The sequence below is a fragment of the Tursiops truncatus genome, chromosome 3 (assembly GCF_011762595.2).
Source record: "Tursiops truncatus isolate mTurTru1 chromosome 3, mTurTru1.mat.Y, whole genome shotgun sequence".
Classification (NCBI taxonomy): Eukaryota; Metazoa; Chordata; class Mammalia; order Artiodactyla; family Delphinidae; genus Tursiops; species Tursiops truncatus.
The window spans coordinates 28,581,656-28,607,974 of record NC_047036.1 but is presented as its reverse complement, the minus strand read 5'-3'; the positions used below and the strand labels follow the sequence as shown (position 1 = coordinate 28,607,974).

The 26,319-nt window shown below is 43.1% G+C and overlaps 2 protein-coding genes across 2 annotated transcripts in view; one reads left to right on the top strand and one right to left on the bottom strand.

Moving 5' to 3' along the window:
- The first annotated feature begins 3,103 nt into the window (after positions 1–3,103).
- AGXT2 (alanine--glyoxylate aminotransferase 2) overlaps positions 3,104–26,319 on the top strand; it is a 44,124-nt gene continuing 20,908 nt past the window's right edge. The window contains exons 1-7 of the mRNA XM_019930163.2: positions 3,104–3,293; positions 10,277–10,365; positions 11,596–11,780; positions 19,262–19,385; positions 20,889–20,983; positions 21,611–21,704; positions 22,392–22,485. Coding sequence (XP_019785722.1) covers positions 3,206–3,293; positions 10,277–10,365; positions 11,596–11,780; positions 19,262–19,385; positions 20,889–20,983; positions 21,611–21,704; positions 22,392–22,485 — 769 coding nt within the window. The 5' untranslated portion in view covers positions 3,104–3,205. The remainder of the gene's footprint in view (positions 3,294–10,276; positions 10,366–11,595; positions 11,781–19,261; positions 19,386–20,888; positions 20,984–21,610; positions 21,705–22,391; positions 22,486–26,319) is intronic.
- Positions 10,951–26,319, bottom strand: part of DNAJC21 (DnaJ heat shock protein family (Hsp40) member C21) — an 89,977-nt gene continuing 74,608 nt past the window's right edge. Inside the window, exon 12 of the mRNA XM_073802051.1 lies at positions 10,951–11,246. The gene's annotated coding sequence lies outside the window, so the exon portion shown is untranslated. The remainder of the gene's footprint in view (positions 11,247–26,319) is intronic.

Sequence of the window (26,319 nt, the reverse complement as noted above, 5' to 3'; positions counted from 1 at the left end):
AACAGTGGATTACAGCTGAAAGAGCTGCCTTGGCTCTATTTAAAGAGAATTTCTTAAGGAAACCCTAAGATAACAGGGGACAAAAACAAGGACACTAGAGGAATTTGAATCCTCTGGCACCTACAGCTACAGAAAACAAACACATCCCAGCTTCTAACCAGATTAACATAAAACCTCACAGTAAAGGCTCATTTACCTCAGGTCCTATTACTCAATATGTCACAACCAGCTTTCATTAAAAAGTTGCAGGGATGCTAAAATGATAGGAAAAAAAAATACAGTCTGAAGAGACAAAGTAAACATGAGAACCAGACTCAGCTATAACACAAATACTGGAGTTATCAGACAATTTAAAATAATTATGATTGATACATTCTAGGCCCTAATGGGAAAGGCAGATATTATGTAATATCAAATGGGTAATGTAAACAGAGAGATGGAAACTGCAAGAAAGAATTGAAAGGAATGCTAGAAATCAAAAACACATAACAACAACAAACAGAAATGAAAAAATGTCTTTGATTGGCTCATCAGTAGACTGAACATGGCTGAGGAAATAATCAGTGAACTCTGAAGATGGGTAATAGAAACTTCCCAGATTAAAATGCAATGAGAGAATAGAGTGGGGGGAAAAGAATAACAGAACCTCCAGGAACTGTGGGACAATTTCTAAAAGTGTAATATGTGTATAATTGAAATATCAGAAGGAGAAGAAAGAACAGGGAAAAACTATTGAAGTAACAGTGGCCAAGAATCTTCCAAAATTAAATAAAATATATCAAGAAATATTATGAAAGAATTAGGAGTGATGACCCAGATGGACATTTTGTGAACGAAAAGCTATATTATTGACTATAAGCAGTTTATGAAACATCATGTATGTACACAGGTACACACATGAAAAAAAATTTCTGAAAGAATCTTTACTAAAATATAAAGGTTAGATTTTTTTGTGATTATTACTCTCTCTCATGTTTTCTAGGTTTGAGTTTGTTGTTTTCACGAAAAGCATACGTTACGTTACAGTGATCAAAATAAACATATTTCCTTTTAAATAAAGAAGGTACAACTTCTCACTGTGAAGTTGCTCAGAATATGCCGTGTTTCGCTTTCCCGCCCTAGGCAGCCCCTGATGCTGTTGGGCACTTCTCACCATAACAGCCTTTAAACTTACAGCCCAAGAAAAATCTCAAATCCAAGGAGTTTACAGCCTCCAGTGCTCGCAGGAGCAAAATAGATCACAGCCCAGTAGAGCTGAGGAACACATGCCAGCCCCCAGGAACTCAGCATTTTCTCACCTCAGTCCAACACCGTGATCGCTTGGGCACCCCAGGGAGAGGCTGCATCACCACTGGCCTTGCTGACATGTGTCATTCCCACAGCACTTGACCAGCCAGATCACAGAACCACTTCCTACAGCCCCAGAGCAGGATGGGCTGGGAGCTGGGAGCCCACGCAAAAGGGGACACTTGACATTGAATTTAAAACCTTTCAGTGCTTACCTGGTAATCTCACCTCTTACGGGCATTTGGGATAAAAGGTTATTTCCCAGATGTGGGGGATGTGGCCAAGCCAGTTGTCCCCTGTGCAAGGTGATACAAGACGTCCACCCTGTATGCTGTTCCCCCAGTCCCACCCTGCTGGAGGAGAAAGTTGAGAGGATGTGACCACTGGCTGACCTGCGAGCTGGATCCACGCACTCAGAGGCTCTCACCCCCTCCCCTGTCCTTGGAATATACATTCCTCCCATCATTCGCACAGTGAGAGCTGGTCCAAGGATGCAGCCTTGAGAGAGTAATGTGTACATGACTGGACGGTGTACATTACTGAACCCAATTAAGGCCTCTATATAAAATTTTAAGATTCCAGCCTCATAAGTTTCCCTGTTTATTAAATCTGCCACCTACCACTGTGGAGAGGCCTGGCTCTTCCTTGCCCTCTGTGGATGGGAGCCAGTTATCAACCCAACACCCCCTCACCCTCCCAGCTCCTACTGCCCTTGTCACTCTCCCTTCTTAGGCACTGCCTTGCAAAGGCACATGGACACCCAGTCCAGAGCAGCTGGAAACCCGGAAGAGATCTACTCACAGCAACCTGCATGGATTTTTAAAACATGGTTCTGAGTGAAAAAAAAAAAAAAAAGCACACCTATTGACATAAACTAAAAATGCAGAGGACTTCCATGGTGGCGAAGTGGTTAAGAATCTGCCTGCCAATGCAGGGGACGTGGGTTCGATCCCGTAAGGATCCCACGTGCAGTGGAGCAACGAAGCCCGCGCACCACAACTACTGAGCCTGCGCTCTAGAGCCTGTGCTCCGCAACAAGAGAAGCCACTGCAATTAGGAGCCCGCGCACCGCAATGAAGAGTAGCCCCCGCTCTCCGCAACTAGAGAAAGCCCGCATGCAGCAACAAAGACCTAACACAGCCAAAAATAAGTATTTTTTTTAAAAAATGCATTCACCGCAAACAATAAACATTTTACAAGAATACATACCAACAAAAAGGTATATATTAAACACACAAAATAGTTGTTTATGGAGATTAGGGGTGCAGGGGAGTCAGGAGTGACAAATGGGAATTTAAGAAATTAAAACATAATAGAAATAAAGCACCCTAACTCCTCAGCTCTCACCTTCTTGCCTTATTCAGACACCTAAGGGGATACGCAGCTGTCCAGAGCTGTCCCTAGCTTTTTGGTGCCCTTCTCCTTTCCCGTGGACTACCTCCTTCCCCATTAGGCCTCTTGTCTTCCTTCAAGACCCCCAGTACGAAAACCAGTGTCTACCCATTTAATTCACGGATATCTTCCTTCTCTCTCTCTTTTTCACTCCTCTCCTTTCTAAGTCTCTGACCCCTGCAACTATATCCTGACCCTTCCCCCAGGCCCATCACCACCCTTCCGCAGAGAGACTCTCATCCTGATGAGACCCCGATGGGACATAAAACTAGCAAAATAGCCAGAAGACCCCTTGCTTTGCCTATCTGCCTGCCTCCTCTTTTCTCTCTCCCTCCCTCCCTCCCTCCTTCCCTCTCTCCCACCCGCTTTCTCCTTCTCTCTCCTTGGGACCCGCTGGAAGTGGAAGCAGTAACCCCTCGGTTAGCTCCTCCCCTTCCGTCCTAATCTCAAAGTCCAGCTGGTCAGTGAGCAGTGGAGCCCTTCCTCAGACCTGCTTCCACGGGGATTTGCTCCCTGACTGGGAGAGATGACTCTAGCCTGGAGACATTTGCTGAGAGCTTTGTACCTGGAGACCTCAACTCCCAGGACTCCCAAGACACGCCCTTCCCCCAAAGGTGAGTGGAAACCAGAGGGACGTGGGTCAGCAGAGGGTCAGCGAGAGGGGAAGGGCTGAGCTCTGGAATTCTGGAATGTTAGACCCGGATAGGGTCTTAGAGACAAGTCCACTAAGACCTGTGAGCTAGACCTCACCTTGTCAGACCCAGTGCCCCCTTCTCCTGTCCAATATTTCCTAATGCTTCCTTTTGTCCTGAAATGAAATTCATGGATAATAAAACCTGACTATACACAATTTCAAAACAAAAACAGTCGCGGTAACATAAAGAAGAAAGAAAAAGAAAGCAATTCAAAATAATAAAGTATTAACTGTAGTGTACAGATGCTTGAGGATAACTGTTTTAAAAAACATAAAGCATCTACACAAATTTCCGCCAGGCCTCCGGAAAGTGGTACCACCCCCTCAATCACTAACCAGGAAACAGCCTCAGAGAAGTGTAGTCATTTACCCAAAGTCACTGAAGCCAGGTCTAAACCCTGAGTCCTCGTCTTCCACTCAGACTCTCCTCTTTCTCCAGCAGGAACAGACCCGGGGTAGCCAGGTCTGGTGGTGGCTTCATGTGCCTTTGTGTTCCTGATTTTTCACATCTATCTTGTTTCACTAGGAGCCTACCACCTCCTCACCAATTTCCCTGCTGCAAACTCGAGCGTAAGTAGGCATTTGCACACTGATGTGTCATAGTGGGACCCTGTGCCCCACAGACCCCGAACAAACACAGGAGACCCTTTTCCATTGCCCATCATGATCAATTTTATCTTCATTCTCTCCTCATCTTTCCTTTTCCTATCTCCTTCCTTCCTCTTCCATTTGCTTTCTTCCCCCTTAACAACTGCAGTTCTTTGAAACGTAATACATATCTGATGTTTTAAATGCATAATCTCCTCTCATCTTCAACCAAACTTCTTAGGGAGTACTATTATCCCATCTCACAGATGAGGAGATAGAAGAATAAAGGATAATTAAGAAATTTGGTCAAAGGCAGAAACATAGAAGTGACAACTTGGGGTTCAAAGCCAGGTCTGTCTGGCTCCAAAGTTAGAGCGATTCCATCAGGCCCTTTCTTACCCACCCTTTCGGATTTGTCTTTTCCCCCAGTCATGGGTCTTTCACCAGAACACTATTTAACTCCAGCATTTCCTGAGAAGGAGCTAGAATTATACCCAGAGTCTTATGCTTAGTAAAGAGGACGCTACCCTAAAAGTACCGGTTGTTGACAAAGTAAGAGAAAATGCCCTCTCTGCTGCCTCTTCCCCTTTCCTACCCCTGCCCTGAGGGTTGTGGAGCTGGGCTGATGGTGGGAGCAGGGGACGGGAAATGGCAGGTGAGGCTCGGTGCCTAGAGATCTTGATCAGCTCACTGAGGACCCCTTCACTTGGCTCCACCAAGGACACTACGGGGGGAAAGTAATCCTGCAAACCCAGCACACATAGACATGGATGTCATACTTTTTACCTGGTCTTTCCAAAACCTTTGGGACTTGGCTTCTACTTTCTTACCTACTGTCCTAAATACCTGCCTGCTTGCTTGTCATCCAAACACACACTCGTTGAACACACCCTTCTTAAGAATCCGCGGGGTGCAAATAGACATTAGGCAGTAAGTATGTGAGCACCTACCACACACCTGAGCAAAACAAAATCTCAGCCCTTACGTATCCCAGTGGGGGAGACTGAGCATAAACAGATAAACAGGTAAATATGTAAAAGATGAAATCCAGTCGAGATACATGCTGTAAATCAAACCAAATCATGGTGAGGCAATAGAAAACTAAAATAGTGGAGGGGGAGGCAGGGCCCACGTTGGACAGGAAGATCACCTGGTGTTGAAAGCTGTCAGATATGCAAAAATAAAAATGTGTCACAGGACTTCCCTGGCAGTCCAGTGGTTAGGACTCCGAGCTTCCACTGCAGGGGGCGAGGGTTCAATCCCTGGTTGGGGAACTGAGATCCCACATGCCGCATGGTACAGCCAAAGAAAAAGAGTATGTCACAATCCTTGTAGAACACCTGCATGTATATCATGTGGTGTATGTGTGCCTACAATGTCCAGCCTTACCTCTGTTTGATAGGCACAATCACTTTAGGCTGACTACGTCCACAAAGTTACAGAAGCAATTTGCTTTCAGGATAAAAGAATGGAGAAAATATCTCAGCCATGCCTTCTTTCTTACTAATTAGCTAAAGATTATTAAATTTATAACATGTCTAGGCAGGTGGGGTGTACGCTCAAACATACCATGGTGCTATCACCTGCCTTCTCTCCCACAAGGAGGGGTGCACAGGAGGGCAAGTGGATTGCAAATAACACCCATTTCCACCTGAGAAACACCCCAAGCCTCCGGCAAAGCCTTTTCTAAGAAAAACATTCAAATTAGCCCTAAGGGTAGGTGTCCCGCCTGCCCCTCCAGGCCATCCTTGCTGCCATCTGCGGACTGACCTAAGCCCAGCGGAGGGCCAGGAGGGGCTCAGAGAAGGCCTGCTCCCAAAGGTACCAAAGGATGGATGCCGCCACCAGCCTGGGAATCAGGCAGAGCTCTTGCTGGTGAACAATGGCAATTGGCCCTGGTTTACTTAGGGAAAAGGACATTTATTGGAAGGGTACAGAGGGAAGGTGGGAGGGGCTATAAGAATCAATAGGAAGGTGAGGAGGTGGGCAGGACTGGACTTGCAAAGATACCAGGGAAAGCCCCATGGAAACAGCAGGAACTCCAGGCAGGAACAGCCTCGGAAGCACATCATGGCTCTAATGAGGACCTCCAGCTACTCCCTCCATCCAGGTCCTTTGCTCAAGACTTCAGATCCAGAAGCAGGGACATCCGATTCAGATGTGAGACCTTCAGAGGTCTCACGCCCTACCCTTGGCTTCCCTGGCGGGAGACAGGCAGCTGGTATTATTATCCGGTCACTTAGAGCACACAGTTCAATCAAGGATGAGCATCCTCCGTAACTTCCTGCAGACTGTGGGGCAGTTTATGAAGGGAGAAAGGATGTGGCCTCAGGCCCTCAGCCCCATGGGGGGTGAGGGTGGGACCTCAAAACTGCGAACACCTCACGTTTAATCACGGCCTCAGCTCTAAGGTGAGTGATAAAATCTTCTTCTCCTAACTCGCTGGCTAGCCCGTGTATCAGGTGAGATACCCAAAGTGACAAGCTTTTTCAAAGTGACCTAATATGCTATGCAGAAATAAGGCATCGTTAGCACTTTAATAAATTCCCTTAATGTTCTATCAGGTATGCCCATTGTGTATTTTCAAATATTTTATAACCTTTTTTTTATTTGAAAGAGTCACAGGCTCTTAACAAATACCCACCCTGTGTTGAAAGTTGGTTGTGGATATTAGAAAAATCTTCGTCATTACAAAGAGAATTTCCCCTAGAATTTTCAAATGCCTACAGAAATGGATTTCTCTCACTTACCTTGCCCAACAGGTTTTCACTTTTTGATACTATGATTTGGGGGGAAAGAACACAGAGCTAAGGTGACTTGTCTGTTGTGGAACTCTGTTGGTGAGAATTAGGCACCCAGAAAATTAAATCTAGTTACCCACTTGGCAAGAGTGGTGGTGGTCTCCAAACCAAACCATCTTTTTATTTGAAGTAGAGTTGGTTTACAATATTGTATAAGTTTCAGGTGTACAGCAAGGTGATTCAGTTCTACATGTATTTTTTTTTCAGATTCCTTTCCATTACAGATTATAAGATATTGAATATAGTTCCCTGTGCTATACAGTAAATCCCTGTTGTTTAGCTATCTTACATATAGTGATGCGTAGCTATTGATCCTATGCTCCTAATTTATTCCTCCCCCTCCCCACCCCAAAGGCCACCTTTAAATGTCTTGAGTTGTTCAAATGAATTGAGTGGAAGTTGATGAATTTAATGAAAATCATTAGCTGTCATCCATGTTCAGCATCAGGTTTAAAAAGGCAACATCAGACCTAAAAAGGCAACATCAGACCAGCCAAAATGATAAAAGAGAGACAAAAAAATGTCTATGCTGAAATAGACGTGGGACTCAGTTTTATGAACCCATATTTCAGTTCTCCTTTCCCCGACCCCCTTGGTGCTGTCTTCTCCCCACCACCACTAGCCCCACACTCCCGGGCCCCAGGCGTGCAAACAGGCAGGTGCACACACGCACACACACAATTTCCAGGAGCCCAAGAGAAGCTTTGCCAACCTCAACTCTATGTCATCCTCAAAACATAGGCTATTTTGAATAAAGAATGCAGGCAACCATCAACATGTTTAGGTTTGAATTTCTTCCAGCAAATAATGAAAACGGAAGCATTTTCTTTCTTTCTGTCAATCAACTATTATATGTACTGTTATTTTTGAGTTTGGATTATTTAGTGAGAGAGGTTTTCAGCTGTTTGAAGATGCTGTCTAGACTTTTTTCCTTTTTTTATTGAAGTACAGTTGACTGACAATACTATATTAACTTCACGTGTGCAACATAGTGATTCAATATTTGTATAGATATACTCCATTTAAAGTTATTATGAAATACTGGCTTTATGCCCTGTGCTGTACAATATATCCTTGTACCTTATTTATTTTATACATAGTAGTTGTACCTCTTCATCCCCTACCCCTACCTTGCCCCTCCCCCTGATCCCTCTCCCCACTGGTAACCACTAGTTTGTTCTCTATATCTGTGAGTCTGTTTCTGTTTTATTATAGTCATTCATTTGTTTCATTTTTTGGATTCCACATACAAGTGTGAGATGTAATCGAGACTTATTTCACTTACTGACTTATTATTTTTCCTACTTGCTTGCTAATCTTCCTTCCTTCCATCCTTCCTGAGAGCAGAATTTTATGTATTTCATTTTGAGCCCTCATTCAGCCATCATATTCCTATCAGTTTGGTGAACAAACAAATGCATGAATGAATATACCTAACTTGACCATTTAAAATTCAAGATTTTCTTTATCAAATTTTTCCAACTCTCTTTCTTCCCCCTCCAGACTACTTTCATAATTTCCTGTAACTTTGGAGTCAAGAGACCTTTCAGCCTCCTCAATGGGTAACTCCAATTTTGCAGAAAGGAAAATGAGACTGTGGGAGTGAAGAGAATTCGAATTCTTAGAAACACTCAGAACTTTTTCCCCCATATCAGAACAGTAACTAATGTAGAGAGACACAATGAAAAGCTTTTGAAAATGTGGAATTCTCAGAAAACTTAGCTATTATTTTTTGGGTCATTTCTATATGTGGATAGCCAAAAGCAACTTGCTTTTAAAGTAAGAGCAAATGAACGACATTTGTGATTATTTAGAGCAGAAAAGTGGATGAGTTTTCTCTGAAAGAAAGAGAGTCAGTGTCATTACTTCCCAGATTCATTTAAAAACACAATTGTTCATTGTGTTTCTCAGGAGGGTGACTTTATAGCCACACAAAACACCAACATTAGATCCATGGATTCAAACCTTCATGCTGAACAAGAGACATCATTTCCTCAGCTCTCTCCACCTGTAAAATTTTCTCGATACTGACCTTGAATCCTAAAAATTAGCAGCATTCTTTTCTAAGAGTACTTATAAGGTTTCTAGATATCTCTTCCAGCTCCGATGTTCTCTGATTCTATTATTCCATCCCACTGCTATAGAGAGGTCAAGATCTGTGCTGCCAGAGGAGGATGGAGGTGGGCAGCGAATGAGCGAAACGGTACCAGGCTGGGAGTCAGAAACTGGGAGTTTTGTTCTTGTTCTGCAGCTAACTAGCTTGGTGATCTTAAACAAATTAATTTACCACTTTAGGCTGGTTTCTACATCTATAAAATGAGCATTTTGACCCCCCCACACACACAAAAAAAATCTAAGCTTCCTTCTAGCTCCAAATATTTAATGATTCCTCTGGTCCAGCTTATCTTTTCTTTGCCACGGTCTTGTGTTGTCATGGACTTCAGGTTGTGTTTTACAGGAAGGTTTTGTCTTCCAGATCTCCTTGCATGTATTTATTATCATAGTACATGGCCTAGCACCTCTCTCTCCTCATGCTCTACAAGAATAGTCAAAAGCCATTTGTTCTTTGTTTATTGGAGCCAACCCAGTACTGGGAACTGGGCTAGGCACTGGGATTCAGGGACTAGGAAGGTCAAAGCTTAGAAAGCACCTCTATTGACAGAGAATGGACTCCTGCAACCCCCGGCCCTGGCAGAAGTTTGAACTGAACAGAGAATTACAGTCCATACAGGCAGCAGAGGGAGGAACTTCCCAGGCTTGTGAGGGACCCAGGTGGGAGAAACCATGACTTCCCCCGTATCCTCTGTGCCTTTCCTGACTAGATTTGAGAGGACCTCCCTTTTTTTCTCCAGAAAATTCATTATTTTTTAATTTTTAATTTTATTGAAGCATAGTTGATTTACAATGTTGTGTTAATTTCTGCTGTACTGCAGTGACTCAGTTATACACATATATTCTTTTACATGTTCTTTTCCATTATGATTTATCACAGGATATTGAATATAGTTCCCTGTGCAGTGCAGTAGGACCTTGTTGTTTAAGAAAATTCATTATTAATATACCTCAGTTTGGGGCCTGCGCTCACTGGCCTGGTGACGTCAGAGGCTGGAAAACTCCACCATCCGTGCCGCTCATTGCCTCCGTTTTGAATATGCAGACTTCGTAACTGAGATGCACCTGCGCAGAGCACCAATTACCTCACCTCCTTCCCTACCTCCGATTACCTTTCCCCACGTCTAAGACCACCCTGCTTATTCCATAAATATCCCAACTGGGGAGGCAGTTCTGAGACTTGTCCTCCAGTCTCCTCGCTTGGCTGCCTTGTGAGTAAAACTCTTTCTGAGCTGTAAAAAAAAAAAAAAAAAGATACCTCAGTTTTAAACCCAAAGGCTGATTTAAATAAGAAATAAACAAAAGTGCCTCAGGACTTTGATTCAGGTAACTATAGATGATTCTTACGAACGTGCCTGTGTGATGCTTAGCTGAGGACACTAACACTTCACTTCACTTTAAGTAGGTGCTTTCTGGACCTCTGTAACCAAGCTCGGTCTTCATACAAAGCCCAGCATGCCTCCGTGTGACTTCACACCTGAAAGATACCAGGTGAGAGTAAGAGCTTTGGGAATACCCCAGCGAGGTGGTTCTTCCTGGGAGGCCTCAAGTAGTTGCTTCCTCAAGAAGGACCCACAGACGGCCCTGCCTGCCACTGAGCCATCCGTCTCAGATGTCCTATCCCTTAAGTCACTGGGAGCATCTGAACTCTCACCCCATTCAGTGGCATTGCAGGAGTTGGTGTGTGTGTGAGACAGAGACAGCCAGAGGCAGAGATGGAGAGACAAAACAGAAGGAGACAGAGGATACAAGGAAGAGCCTGTCCACGACAATATATGTATCCCAGGGATGTAGGCATAGATGTACACACACAAAGAAATACATAGATCACAAATGTGAAGGCTCACGTTTTATTCTATCTCATATGTCAATGCATAATCTGACCTTCCTGAGTCCTCCACCAAAAAATATAAAGTTATCATTTTGCTCTCAGGCTAATAAATATTGGACTCATTCTCTCTCTCTCTCTGTGTGTGTCTCTGTCTCCCTCCCCAACACCCCTTCATCCTACATAATATTCATAAGTTAGAAATTGTAGAATTAATAGAGTCAGGAGGGACCCACAGAGAGGAGAACTGTAGGACAGAGGCTTTGTAATTAAAGACATAAACACCACAAGCACTTCATTGTTTGTTTTTTTCTTCTTTTTTTTTTTTTTTTTTTTTTTTTTTCGGTACGCGGGCCTCACTGTTGTGTCCTCTCACGTTGCGGAGCACAGGCTCCGGAAGCGCAGGCTCAGCGGCCATGGCTCACGGGCCCAGCCGCTGCGCAGCATGTGGGATCTTCCCGGACCAGGGCACGAACCCGTGTCCCCTGCATCGGCAGGCGGACTCCCAACCACTGTGCCACCAGGGAAGCCCAATTCTTTTATTCTTAAAAAAAAAAAAAAACATTACTTCAGACATTTACTTCCAAAGTCTTTTACTTTTTTTCACAGCTAGAATTAACTCAAAGCCAAGGCTTTCCATTGAGAGGTAGAAAATTCCAGCCCCCTTCTCCATGTTTGATCTACAAAGGGATTAAAGGGCCACATGAATAATTTCCTCCACTTGAGAGGAAGGACCTGGGTGTCTGTCCCGCAAGGAGGTCACTGGGCAAATAGCAGCAGCCCTGTGCCGGGGTGGTGGGAGGCCAGGCACTGCTATATGGACCTGCTAGTGATGTTGTAAGCAATGTGGGGATAAGGAAGATGTTAAACGCTTAAATCTTGCCTACCTACAGTCCCTTGCCTATAATCGAGTCCTGGAGATCCACAAGCAACATCTTTCTCCTGTGCTGACGGCCTATTTCTCAGAGCCCTTGTTGCTCCACCAGGGATACATGGAGTGGCTCTTTGATTATGAAGGAAACAGATACCTGGACTTCTTTTCTGGGATTGTCACTGTCAGTGTTGGTCACTGCCACCCGTGAGTATGCTTAAAATTCTGGGGTTTTCACGCCAGAAAAATATACGATAAACAGGCTAATGATCATGTTAGTGATTCAGAACCCCAGTTAAGAGGGGCACTTCAAGATGGCGGAGGAGTAAGATGCGGAGATCACCTTCCTCCCCACAGATACACCAGAAATACATCTACATGTGGAACAACTCCTACAGAACACCCACTGACCGCTGGCAGAACACCTCAGACCTCCCAAAAGGCAAGAAACTCCCCACGTACCTGGGTAGGGCCAAAGAAAAAAGAATAAACAGAGACAAAAGAATAGGGACGGGACCTGCACCAGTGGGAGGGAGCTGTGAAGGAGGAAAGGTTTCCACACACTAGGAAGCCCCTTCACGGGAGAAGACTGCGGGTGGCGGAGGGGGGAAGCTTCGGAGCCGCGGAGGAGAGCACAGCAACAGGGTTGCGGAGGGCAAAGCGGAGAGATTCCCGCACAGAGGATCGGGGCCGACCGGCACTCACCAGCCTGAGAGGCTTATCTGCTCACCCGCCGTGGCGGGCGGGGCTGGGAGCTGAGGCTCGGACTTCAGTCGGAGCGCCGGGAGAGGACTGGGGTTGGCAGCGTGAACACAGTCTGCAGGGGGTTAGTGCACCACGGCTAGCCGGGAGGGAGTCCGGGGAAAAGTCTGGACCTGCCGAAGAGGCAAGAGACGTTTTCTTCCCTCTTTGTTTCCTGGTGCGCGAGGAGAGGGGATTAAGAGCGCTGCATAAAGGAGCTCCGGAGGCAGGCACGAGCCGTGGCTAAAAGCGCGGACCCCAGAGACGGGCACGAGCCGCGGCTAAAAGCGTGGACCCCAGAGACGGGCATGAGACGCTAAGAATGCTGCTGCCGCCACCAAGAAGCCTGTGTGCGAGCACAGGTCACTATCCACAGCCCCCTTCCGGGGAGCCTGTACAACCCGCCACTGCCAGGGTCCCGGGATCCAGGGACAACTTCCCCGGGAGAACGCACGGCGCACCTCAGGATGGTGCAACGTCACGCCAGCCTCTGCCGCCGCAGGCTCGCCCCGCACTCCGTACCCTTCCCTCCCCCCAGGCCTGAGTGAGCCAGAGCCCCCTAATCAGCTGCTCCTTTAACCCCATCTTGTCTGAGCGAAAAACAGACGCCCTCCAGCGACCTACATGCAGAGGCGGGGCCAAATCCAAAGTTGAACCCTGGGAGCTGTGCGAACAAAGAAGAGAAAGGGAAATCTCTCCCAGCAGCCTCAGAAGCAGCGGATTAAAGCTCCACAATCAACTTGATGTACCCTGCATCTGTGGAATACCTGAATAGACAACGAATCATCCCAAATTGAGGAGGTGGACTTTGCGAGCAACCGTAGACTTGGGGTTTGCTTTCTGCATCTAATTTGTTTCTGGTTTTATGTATATCTTAGTTTAGTATTTAGAGCTTATTATCATTGGTAGATTTGTTTATTGATTTAGTTGCTCTCTTCTGTCTTTCTTTGTTTTTACTACTTTTAATTTTATAATTTTTAATAATTTTTTATTTTAATAACTTTATTTTATTTCCTTCTTTCTTTCTTTTTTTTTCTCCATTTTCTTCTGAGCCATATGGTTGACAGGGTCTTGGTGCTCCTGCCAGGTGTCAGGCCTGAGCCTAGGAGGTGGGAGAGGTGAGTTCAGGACACTGGTCCACCAGAGACCTCCCAGCTCCATGTAATATCACACGTCAAAAGCTCTCCCAGAGATCTCCATCTCAATTAAGACCCAGCTCCACTCAACAACCAGCAAGCTACAGTGCTGGACACCCCATGCCAAACAACTACCAAGACAGGAAAACAAACTGATGCATTAGCAAACAAGCTGCCTAAAATCATAATAAGCTCACGGACACCCTAAAACACACCACCAGACGTGGTCCTGCCCACCAGAAAGACAAGATCCAGCCTCATCCACCAGAACACAGGCATAGTCCCCTCCACCAGGAAGCCTACACTACCCACTGAACCAACCTTACCCACTGAGGGCAGACACCAAAAACAACAGGAACGATGAACCTGCAGCCTGTGAAAAGGAGACCCCAAACACAGTAACTTAAGCAAAATGAGAAGACAGAGAAATACACAGCAGATAAAGGAGCAAGGCAAAAACCCACCAGACCAAACAAATGCAGAGGAAATAGGCAGTCTACTTGAAAAAGAATTCAGAGTAATGATAGTAAAGGTGATCCAAAATCTTGGAAATAGAATGGAGAAAATACAACACACGTTTACCAAGGACCTAGAAGAATTAAAGAGCAAACAAACAATGATGAACAACACAATAAATGAAATTAAAAATTCTCTAGAAGGAATCAAGAGCAGAATAACTGAGGCAGAAGAACAGATAAGTGACCTAGAAGATAAAATAGGAGAAATAACTATCACAGACCAGAATTAAGAAAAAAGAATGAAAAGAATTGAGGACAGTCTCAGAGACCTCTAGGACAACATTAAACAAAGCAACATTCGAATTATAGAGGTCCCAGAAGACGAGAAAAAAAAAAGGGACTGAGAAAATACTTGAGGAGATTATACTTGAAAACTTCCCTAATATGGGAAAGGAAATAGTCAATCAAGTCCAGGAAGTGCAGAGAGTCCTATACAGGATAAATCCATGGAGAAACACACCACGACACATATTAATCAAACTATCAAAAGTTAAATACAAACAAAAAATATTAAAAGCAGCAAGGGAAAAGCAACAAATAACATACAAGGGAATCCCCATAAGGTTAACAGCTGATTTTTCAGCAGAAACTGCAAACCAGAAGGGAGTGGCAGGACATATTTAAAGAGATGAAAGGGAAAAACCTACAACCAAGATTACTGTAACCAGCAAGGATCTCATTCAGTTTCAAAAGAGAAATTAAAACCTTTACAGACAACCAAGAACTAAGAGAATTCAGCACCACCAAACCAGCTCTACAACAAATGCTAAAGAAACTTCTCTAGGCAGGAAACACAAGAGAAGGAAAAGACTTACAATAATAAACCCAAAACAATTAAGAAAATGGTAATAGGAACATACATATCAATAACTACCTTAAATGTAAATGGATTAAATGCTCCAACCAAAAGACATAGACTGGCTGAATGGATACAAAAACAAGATCCACATATGTGCTGTCTACAAGAGACCCACTTCAGACCTAGGGACACATACAGACTGAAAGTGAGGGGATGGAAAAAGATATTCCATGCAAATGGAAATCAAAAGAAACCTGGAGTAGCAATACGCATCTCTGATAAAAGAGACTTTAAAATAAAGACTATTACAAGAGACAATAAGAACACTACATAATGATCAAGGGATCAATCCAAGAAGAAGATATAACAATTGTAAATATTTATGCACCCAACATAGGAGCACCTGAATACATAAGGCAAATGCTAACAGCCATAAAAGGGGAAATTGACAGTAACACAATCACAATAGGGGATTTTAACACCCCACTTTCACCAATGGACAGATGATCCAAAATGAAAATAGATAAGGTAATGCAAGCTTTAAATGACACATTAAAAAAGATGGACTTAATTGATATTTATAGAACATTCCATCCAAAAACAACAGAATACACATTTTTCTCTAGTGCTCATGGAACATTCTCCAGGATAGATCATATCTTGGGTCACAAATCAAGCCTTGGTAAATTTAAGAAAATTGAAATTGTATCAAGTATCTTTTCCGACCACAACGCTATGAGACTAGATATCAATTACAGGAAAAGATCTGTAAAAAATACAAACACATGGAGGCTAAACAATACACTACTTAATAACGAAGTGATCACTGAAGAAATCAAAGAGGAAATCAAAAAATACCTAGAAACAAATGACAATGGAGACACGACGACCCAAAATCTATGGGATGCAGCAAAAGCAGTTCTAAGAGGGAAGTTTATAGCAATAAAATCCTACCTTAAGAAACAGGAAACATCTCGAATAAACAACCTAACCTTGCACCTAAAGCAATTAGAGAAAGAACAATAGAAAAACCCCAAAGTTAGCAGAAGGAAAGAAATCATAAAGATCAGATCAGAAATAAATGAAAAAGAAATGAAGGAAATGATAGCAAAGATCAATAAAACTAAAAGTTGGTTCCTTGAGAAGATAAACAAAATTGATAAACCATTAGCCAGACTCATCAAGAACAAAAGGGAGAAGACTCAAATCAATAGAATTAGAAATGAAAAAGAAGAAGTAACAACTGACACTGCAGAAATACAAAGGATCATAAGAGATTACAACAAGCAACTATATGCCAATAAAATGGACAACCTGGAAGAAATGGACAAATTCTTAGAAAGCACAACCTCCTGAGACTGAACCAGGAAGAAATAGAAAATATAAACAGACCAATCACAAGCACTGAAGTTGAAGCTGTGATTAAAATTTTAATCTTCCGACAAACAAAAGCCCAGGACCAGATGGATTCACAAGTGAATTCCATCAAACATTTAGAAGAGAGCTAACACCTATCCTTCTCAAAATCTTCCAAAATATAGCAGAGGGAGGAACACTCCCAAACTCATTCTACGAGGCCACCATCACCCTGATACCAAAACCAGACAAGGATGTCACAAAGAAAGAAAACTACAGGCCAATAACACTGATGAACTTAGATGCAAAAATCCTCAACAAAATACTAGCAAACACAATCCAACAGCACATTAAACGGATCATACACCATGATCAAGTGGGGTTTATTCCAGGAACGCAAGGATTCTTCAATATACGCAAATCAATCAACGTGATACACCATATTAACAAATTGAAGGAGAAAAACCATATGATCATCTCAATAGATGCAGAGAAAGCTTTTGACAAAATTCAACACCCATTTATGATAAAAACCCTGCAGAAAGTAGGCATAGAGGGAACTTTCCTCAACATAATAAAGGCCATATATGACAAACCCACAGCCAACATTGTCCTCAATGGTGAAAAACTGAAAGCATTTCCACTAAGATCAGGAAGAAGACAAGGTTGCTCACTCTCACCACTCTTATTCAACACAGTTTTGGAAGTTTTAGCCACAGCAATCAGAGAAGAAAAGGAAATAAAAGGAATCCAAATCGGAAAAGAAGAAGTAAAGTTGTCACTATTTGCAGATGACATGATACTATACGTAGAGAATCCTAAAGATGCTACCAGAAAACTACTAGAGCTAATCAATGAATTTGGTAAAGTAGCAGGATACAAAATTAATGAACAGAAATCTCTGGCATTCCTATACACTAAGGATGAAAAATCTGAAAGTGAAATCAAGAAAACACTCCCATTTATCATCGCAAGAAAAAGAATAAAATATCTAGGAATAAACTTACCTAGGGAGACAAAAGACCTGTATGCAGAAAATTATATGACACTGATGAAAGAAATTAAAGATGATACAAATAGATGGAGAGATATACCATGTTCTTGGATTGGAAGAATCAACATTGTGAAAATGAATCTTCTACCCAAAGCAATCTACAGATTCAATGCAATCCCTACCAAACTACCACTGGCATTTTTCACAGAACTAGAACAAAAAATTTCACAATTTGCATGGAAACACAAAAGACCCCGAACAGCCAAAGCAATCTTGAGAATGAAAAACGGAGCTGGAGGAATCAGGCTTTCTGACTTCAGACTATACTACAAATCTACAGTAATCAAGACAGTATGGTACTGGTACAAAAACAGAAATATAGATCAATGGAACTGGATAGAAATCCCAGAGATAAACCCATGCACATATGGTCACCTTATCTTTGATAAAGGAGGCAGGATTGTACAGTGGAGAAAGGACAGCCTCTTCAATAAGTGGTGCTGGGAAAACTGGACAGCTACATGTAAAAGTATGAAATTAGATCACTCCCTAACACCATACACAAAAATAAGCTCAAAATGGATTAAAGACCTAAATGTAAGGCCAGAAACTATCAAACTCTTAGAGGAAAACATAGGCAGGACACTCTATGACATAAATCACAGCAAGGTCCTTTTTGACCCACCTCCTAGAGAAATGGAAATAAAACCAAAAATAAACAAATGGGACATAATGAAACTTCAAAGCTTTTGCGCAGCAAAGGAAACCATAAACAAGACCAAAAGACAACCCTCAGAATGGGAGAAAATATTTGCAAATGAAGCAACTGACAAAGGATTAATCTCCAAAATTTATAAGCAGCTCATGCAGCTTAATAACAAAAAAACAAACAACACAATCCAAAAATGGGCAGAAGACCTAAATAGACATTTCTCCAAAGAAGATATACAGACTGCCAACAAACACATGAAAGAATGCTCAACATCACTAATCATTAGAGAAATGCAGATTAAAACTACAATGAGATATCATCTCACACCAGTCAGAATGGCCATCATCAAAAAATCTAGAAACAATAAATGCTGGAGAGGGTGTGGAGCAAAGGGAACCCTCTTACACTGTTGGTGGGAATGTAAGTTGATACAGCCACTGTGGAGAACAGTATGGAGGTTCCTTAAAAACCTACAAATAGAACTACCATATGACCCAGCATTCTCACTACTGGGCATATACCCTGAGAAAACCATAATTCAAAAAGAGTCATGTACCAAAATGTTCACTGCAGCTCTATTTACAATAGCCTAGAGATGGAAACAACCTAAGTGTCCATCATCGGATGAATGGATAAAGAAGTTGTGGCACATATATACAATGGAATATTACTCAGCCATAAAAAGAAATGAAATTGAGCTATTGTAATGAGGTGGATAGACCTAGAATCTGTCATACAGAGTGAAGTAAGTCAGAAAGAGAGAGACAAATACTGTATGCTAACACATACACATGGAATTTAAGAAAAAAAAATGTCATGAAGAACCTAGGGGTAAAACAGGAATAAAGACACACACTGACTAGAGAATGGACTTGAGGATATGGGGAGGGGGAAGGGTAAATTGTGACAAAGCGAGAGAGAGGCATGGACATATATACACTACCAAACGTCAGATAGATAGCTAGTGGGAAGCAGCCGCATAGCACAGGGAGATCAGCTCGGTGCTTTGTGACCACCTGGAGGGGTGGGATAGGGAGGGTGGGAGGGAGGGAGACGCAAGCGGGAAGAGATATGGGAACATATGTATATATATAACTGATTCATTTTGTTGTGAAGCAGAAACTAACACACCATTGTAAAGCAATTATACTCCAATAAAGATGTTAAAAATAAATAAATAAAATAAAATCCCCAGCGCATAAGTCTCCTTTTGAACACTCCTCTTGGTGAGGAATTCATTACATTTTGAGGCAACATATCCCATTGCCAGATACCTCTGGTGGTTAGAGAAACTCTTTCTTGTGTGGGGATGAAATCAGCCTCTTGAAACTCTTTGAGAAATAGCCGTGGGTTTGAGTTCAATGGCCTGTGTTGTGTTGGGAGGGACATGCCCGCTGGCACTGTGGGTAACTCTGCTCTTCTGTTTGTCCAGGAAAGTAAACGCAGTGGCACAAAAGCAGCTTGGCCGCCTGTGGCACACAAGTGCCGTCTTCTTCCACCCTCCGATCCACGAATATGCAGAGAAGCTTTCAGCGCTTCTTCCTGAACCTCTGAAGGTCTGATGCTTCCAGTTCAAAGGGATAGGAGTCTCATGATCTCAGGGAAGCTGGCTTAGGAAATGAGAGTATGGGTGGGAATCAGGTCTGTTCTTTGAACATCCAAAATGAGTGCGCTAGTGGCCATATCGGAAAGCACTCTAGGAGAAGAAAGGAATTGATAAATTACTGGTGAAACCAGCCGATGTTCACTTCATCAGTTCCAAACATCTGCCTCTCCTTGGTCACTCTCCTCACCGCCACATCTTTGCAGAAATCACTTAGCGGGAGCCCCAGGCTTCCTGACACTCTCCTCTGTGTTCCTCAGGAAGTTTTCATCTCTTTGCTCCACAGCCCCTCTGCAAAGTCATTGGAATTTCTTCTTTTTTAAAAAAACTTTTTATTTTATACTGGAGTAGAATTGCTTAACTATGTTGTGTTAGTTTCAGGCGTCCAGCAAAGTGATTCAGTTATACATAACCATGTATCTATTCTTTTTCAAATTCTTTTTCCATTTAGGTTGTTACATAATATTGAGCAGAGTTCCCTGTGCTACACAGTAGGTCCTTGTTGGTTAACCATTCTTCTTTAACAAAGAGTGGAGCCATTTTTTTAGAAAATTAATATACAATTAAGTTCATTTGGTCTGAGATGCACTTTGATATTTTTGCTAAATGAGATGTTTTTCTGCGTCTGAAATGATTGAATTTTTTAAGGATTAATGATTAATTAATCATTGAATCATTGAATTAATGATTGAATTGAGATGTTAAAATGTTGGCCAAGGTTTTCATTTCAGGATTCAATGAGTTAATACATATTTAGAACAGTGCGCCGTACCTGGTGTTAGCTATTATGATCATCTTCCTGTATTATTTAGGTACCATATTTACTATGTTATCTACAAGAGATGGAAGACGTTGCAAGAGCTGCAACCTCAGTTCAGGGCAGACACACTCATGGATGAGTAGAGACGAGGAAGCCTGCAAGGGCACAGCCCTGGCCTCCCAGTCCCCAAGCCTGGAGGATCCAGTACCCTTCAGTTCTCCCCTTTCTTTCAACCAAGATGAGCTGCACTTTTTTGTTTGTTACTCGTTTGTTTTAACATTCACAAACACCGAACAGGCTCCTCTGGGAGCCTGCCTTGTCTCAAGCCTTCAGAATCAGGTGGGGCAGTCCAGGTTCAAGAACCAAGAGACCTGGTCCTCAGAGCCCCTCAGCCACTAACCACTGTATGTCTCAGCAAGTCTCTCCATCTTAGCACTTTGCAGAGAATCAGGTAAAACCAATGAAAATCTGGAATATTTCACAACTCCGACAATCCCTTAGTCATTTTTGTATCTCTAGTGCTTAGCAGCTGCTAAGTGAATAGCTGTAGAATTAATATAGTAATTCAATGACGGGACTGCTGGTACGAAGGGAACTCTCCTTAATAATCAGAGGCTGGGATACACTGTTTTTAACAATATCGAATGAATTGGGTAATCATGTGTCTCATGACCATGTGTCTTTTTTTTTCTCCAGGTCATTTTCCTGATGAACAGTGGCTCAGAAGCCAATGACCTAGCCATGCTGATGGCCAGAGCACACTCAAATAACACAGATATCATTTCTTTCAGGTAACCACACCTTGGAACATTCAACTTTAACATTGACTCACCCCAATATTACATGTTTATCTTTAAAATATAGCCTAAAGCAGGAGAGGGGCTTTCCTGGGGTGTTTTTCTAATTTTAGATTTTAGGGTAGGGTCAGTCAAATGAATTTTATGTCTGGATAACACCATCCAAATTGGCCTGATCCAAGGTAGGGGTCCCTGACCGAGGTAACCAAGAGTTTGGAGTCCCAGTTTTGTCATAGATTCTCCTCTGGAATTAAAAAGAAGGTGACATGACAGCTTTTTCACTTTAAAGATGTGGTACAGAAACTAACACACAACGTTTTTCATGAACTATGCTCCAATATAAGAGAAAAATTAAAGATTAAAATTTTAAAAAATAAAAGTTAAAAAAAGGTATGGCATTGACTATGACCTATGCCAAATAGTGAACGATTGGTCTGCACCCCCAGAAGCTCATGACTTTGCCCTATGACACTGGGCCCACTTTCATCTCTGCTTATGGTAAGGAGCCATAGCCTGAATAGCCTACATGGACTTCCTTTTTTGTCCTACCCAGTGTTCCACAGGCCAGTGATCATAGAAAAGTAAACTTAACCCAGTCCTCCCACTGTTTTCTGTCTGCAGAGGAGCCTACCATGGATGCAGTCCTTACACACTTGGCTTGACAAATGTAGGGTTCTACAAAATGGAACTCCCCAGTGGGATGGGCTGCCAATCCGTAAGTTTTGAGATTTTTGTCATATTTCTCTAAAAACTCCTGGGTGTGTGGAATCATTTATCAGATTTTCCAGGCATTAGGACTAGAAACTCATACAAATTAGCTTATATTACATAACTATAATGAATCAGGGGCTCAATTTGACTTAATCGAATTAAAGACCATTTAAGGGAAATGTTTCTTAGGAAGACCTTCAGAGTGTGAGTAATAATTAATGACAGAGATTTTTTTAGTTTTCTTTTGCTTTTAAATAAAATCAAGTCAACTGCAAATAAATGCACTGAAATAACTTCCCAGAGCCTTGAATGCATAAAATTTCCATAGAGTCATCCCTGTACTCACCTTCTGTTCTCACTCACTGTTTCCACATTTTCAGCATCAGAATCAGATACCTAATTATTCTTATTCTTTCAGATGCCCTTACCGACCAAACTCTTGAGCAAATTGTTTCCAGGCTGACATTGAAATCAGTTTGCTTTGTAGAGTGCCCTCATAATTGATTGCCAAGAAAAAAAATTATCTCTTCAAAGCAGAATATTAGGTTTTTGTTCTAAGTGGGAGAAGAGTAAAGGAGGAATCTTAGTATCAAATTAAGAAGCCCTCTTGCCTTAACTGGCACCATAGGTTGCCCCAAATTGGCTGTCTTGTGTTCACGTCTTGCTAAACTCCCTCTTTTGTCATTTGCAGACGATGTGCCCGGATGTTTTCCGTGGCCCTTGGGGAGGAAGCCACTGCCGAGATTCTCCAGTGCAAACAATTAGGAAATGCAGCTGTGCACCAGGTCCAGCTGGGCAGGGAGGGAGGCACATGGTGGAAGGTCAGGAGGGGTAAGGAATGTGGAGAGAGGCAGAACCATTCCTGGGTGAACAGATTCAAAAAAGTGGGAAAGGGAAAGCCAAGGCAAATCCAACTAGGAAATCACCCCTCACTGAACTAACACCTCTTATGCCAATGACCACTATACCATCAGAGCATCCATCTCCTGTTAGGAAACTCATCTCAGCATCTCACGCTGTCAGAGCTAAGCCAAAAACAGACTGTCACCTGCTGCTTCACTAAAGGCGCTCTCTTAGCTCTCCCAGCAATAGCTCTGCTACCAATTTTAAAAGAAAACAAGGGTTTTTTTGAGGGATTATTTGCCAATTCCCAATGGGAGAAGGGGAAAGGGGAAAGAACACTTAGAAATCTCAAAACTCCAATGAGGAAGTTCCCCAGGGACTCAGAGTACCAGCCAAAATGAGAACCTTTGTCAAAACAGAAGACCAGGGCTTCCCTGGTGGCGCAGTGGTTGAGAGTCCGCCTGCCGATGCAGGAGACACGGGTTCGTGCCCTGGTCCGGGAAGATCCCACATGCCGCCGAGCGGCTGGGCCTGTGAGCCATGGCTGCTGAGCCTGCACGTCCGGAGCCTGTGCTCTGCAACGGGAGAGGCCACAACAGTGAGAGGCCTGCGTACCGCAAAAAAAAAAAAAAAAAAAAAAAAAACAGAAGACCATTCCTGAAGGCTGCTGACATCTCTTCAAAAGTTGTAAAGGCGTCAGCATCTGTTCTTTGCTCATCAGCAAGGTCCACCTCGCACTTGTCATCCCAGTGCAGGACCCTTTGGACAGCTGCCCCTAAGCAGTGCTGAAGGAAATCACTAAACGCTCCAACTGAGAGATCTTTAATGGAACAGGGTGTCACTGGGCTGAGAGGAAGAATGCAAATGGAAGCCTTAAAAATCAGCTTCGAAAGGAAGAAAATTCACAGTCATCTTAAAATTCAGATGGGATAATGGCAATACGGACGTAGGAGGATGAAAGAATGAGCTTTAGAACAAGATGTTATAGTCACAGAACTTAAAACCATAGGGAAGTTTAAAGCTATCTTTCACAGTCTCCATTTTAAAGATGGAGAAACACGTCCACACCTAGGAGGCCGAGAGCTAGGACTTGACTCCAATTCTTCTGCCCTCAAAGCCAGTACTCCCCAGCCATGACCACCCTTGTTCACACCCATATGCCAGCAGGAGGAACCCAGGCTTAAAAATAATTCCTGCTCTGCTGGCCAGGATTGAAGAGACACATAAGTCAGGAGCCCTGGGTTGGACTTTTAGCCCTACCGTGGCTCAGCTACAAGCAAAGTTCCATCTTTTGCCTCCGTTTCTCATCTATGAAATGGAGACGGCAATACCTGCTCCCATGGCCCCTCATCCCAGGCCTTCAAGAGACCAAGGAAGAGAGCTTTTGTAGAGGCAGGCAGACAGTAGTGATGCCAAGTACAGTCATGACTGTATCTCATATCCACGTGGCACCAACAACTAAGATCAGTTGGATGAACCTCACAGACGTCAAAAGCACCAGCGCAGAGCTTCAGCGGCAGAAGCCCTCAAGACATGGTCACTTCCTTCCTTCCCAGCTCTGCGTCCCTCCCTCTCTGAGGCCTTCTCTCCCTCAGGCCAACTGGAATATACCAGAGCCCCAGGGTCATCTCTCTAGTGGCCTCTAGAGGTTAAATGATAGTGACAGGCAGACATTTCTGCTTCTCGGAACTGTGATCTTTGGCACGTCTGAAGTCAGCTGTTTTCTTAACGCATATCTTCAAGAGACAAGACTGATATCATATCTTTATACAAAAAGGGACTTCAGGGGCTTCCCTGGTGGCGCAGTGGTTGGGAGTCCGCCTGCTGATGCGGGGGGCGCACGTTCGTGCCCCGGTCCGGGAAGATCCCACATGCTGCGGAGTGGCTGGGCCCGTGAGCCATGGCCACTGAGCCTGCACGTCCGGAGCCTGTGCTCCGCAACGGGAGAGGCCACAACAGTGAGAGGCCCACGTATCGCAAAAAAAAAGGGACTTCAGCCTCCTCTGATGCTGTTAGGGCCTGAGAAGAGTTTGGTATTTGCTGTAAAAAGGCATATTCATGTATGTTTATAAATGCATCCCAAAGTGTGAATTATTCTGAGTATAGAAGGTTCCAGTTCTCCATTCCTCTTAGAGTTCATTCAGTGGGCACATCCAGGTGCCAGTCTTGGTTGGGGGCTTTTCTTTCACCTCAAAAGTATGTCATCACCCATTTTTGAGCCTAATATAGATATTTGTGGTAGATTTCATTCCCTTCCTCCACCTCCTCCTCAGGATTTTTTCTTTTCCACTGGTCATTCCAGTCCCTGAATTTCAGATGTAACTTGTGATGAAAAGCACCTCTCAACCCACTACCCCAAAATGTTCCAAACCTAGTACTGATCATGTCATTTCTCTTTCTCCTTTTGCAAGACAAGTTTCCTTTTTCTTAAAAAAAATGTTCTTTCTTGGCGTCTCACTCTGCTTAACTCTCTCTTTACCACGAGCTAAAATGAAAACTCTTCCCTCTCTACTCCATTGCCTGGATAGCATACAGGAGAGCATCCTCTCTCCACTCGCTTGATGTTGTCATGGTGACACTACTGCACCAAGTCTCTCTCCAGAGGCGACCTGACCTGAAGCCACAGCAACGAGCCAATGAAGTAAATGCGAAATGAAGGAAAAAGCCAATGACAGTTGATGACCTCTCATCACTGAATTTATGGGCAGTGGGGGGGAAAATTATGAAAGATCTAGCGCAGGTTCAAGCAAAACCTTCTGCATGGTTTGGTTTTGTCCAAATTTAAGCCATTAGGGTTGATTTTGCTCCACCCTTTCATTTCTCTAGTTACAAATGATCTTACTAAATTCCCAAATTATATCCTTTGAACATATATCTAATTCACCCTTTAGGGCCATCCTAGGTTGTTTTCTCTTCCTTTCCTAATAATAATAGGAAATTTCAACCTCTAGGGGCACAGATTTATTTGTCTGCTATATCCTACCCATCATGCAACATAAGTGATGCTAAAAAATGTACTTCCTGGGTTTGCTATTCATGTCATTACTTCCTTCTTCAAACCCCCAACCCTCAACTCCAGCTAACTAAAGATCAGGTAACTCTGTCAAGCAAGCTTTCCCAAACATCGCATGTAGCCTCAAAGTATGTTTGGGGCCAGGTCATGTTTTTCCCACTTTTAATGAAGAGCTGAAGTATTCAATATAAAATATATTTATGGTTCACTTTTGAAGACCATAACTGAAGGTTTCCATTCCTTATCTCTAGCCTTCAGTAGACAGGATCGCAGCCATGCCTCTAAGCATCATGATGGTAGATGGTGACTTGCCTCCCAGACTGTTTTCAGCAGAAACCCCCCATCACACCCAGCTCTCTCTCTGCATCTCTTCTGCTATCCGTGGATGTGGGTTTAGATTCAGAGACTATGTGATGCTGTTTAGAACCAAATTACAGGTGTGGATAAAAATTCTGAAGGTTCAGTCATACATGGATGTACTTGATCTTGGACCTTTGGTATTCCAGAGGAGAAAGCTTCCTCTGCCTTGCTATAATGGATGAAAGTTATCTGACTGTAGTACATTCCTGTTTAGACTGAATTCTGATTGCTATATAAACATATTTATTAACGATAAAGACTGAGATACTTTGTTGCTTTAAAATTGCACATCAGATTAAGTAACAATGAAAGGTAAACATGGTTATTTCCAAATAGATTAAATCCACACAGCAATTACATTTGAATTAAATCTACACTGTTGAGAGGATCAGTATCCTTAGAT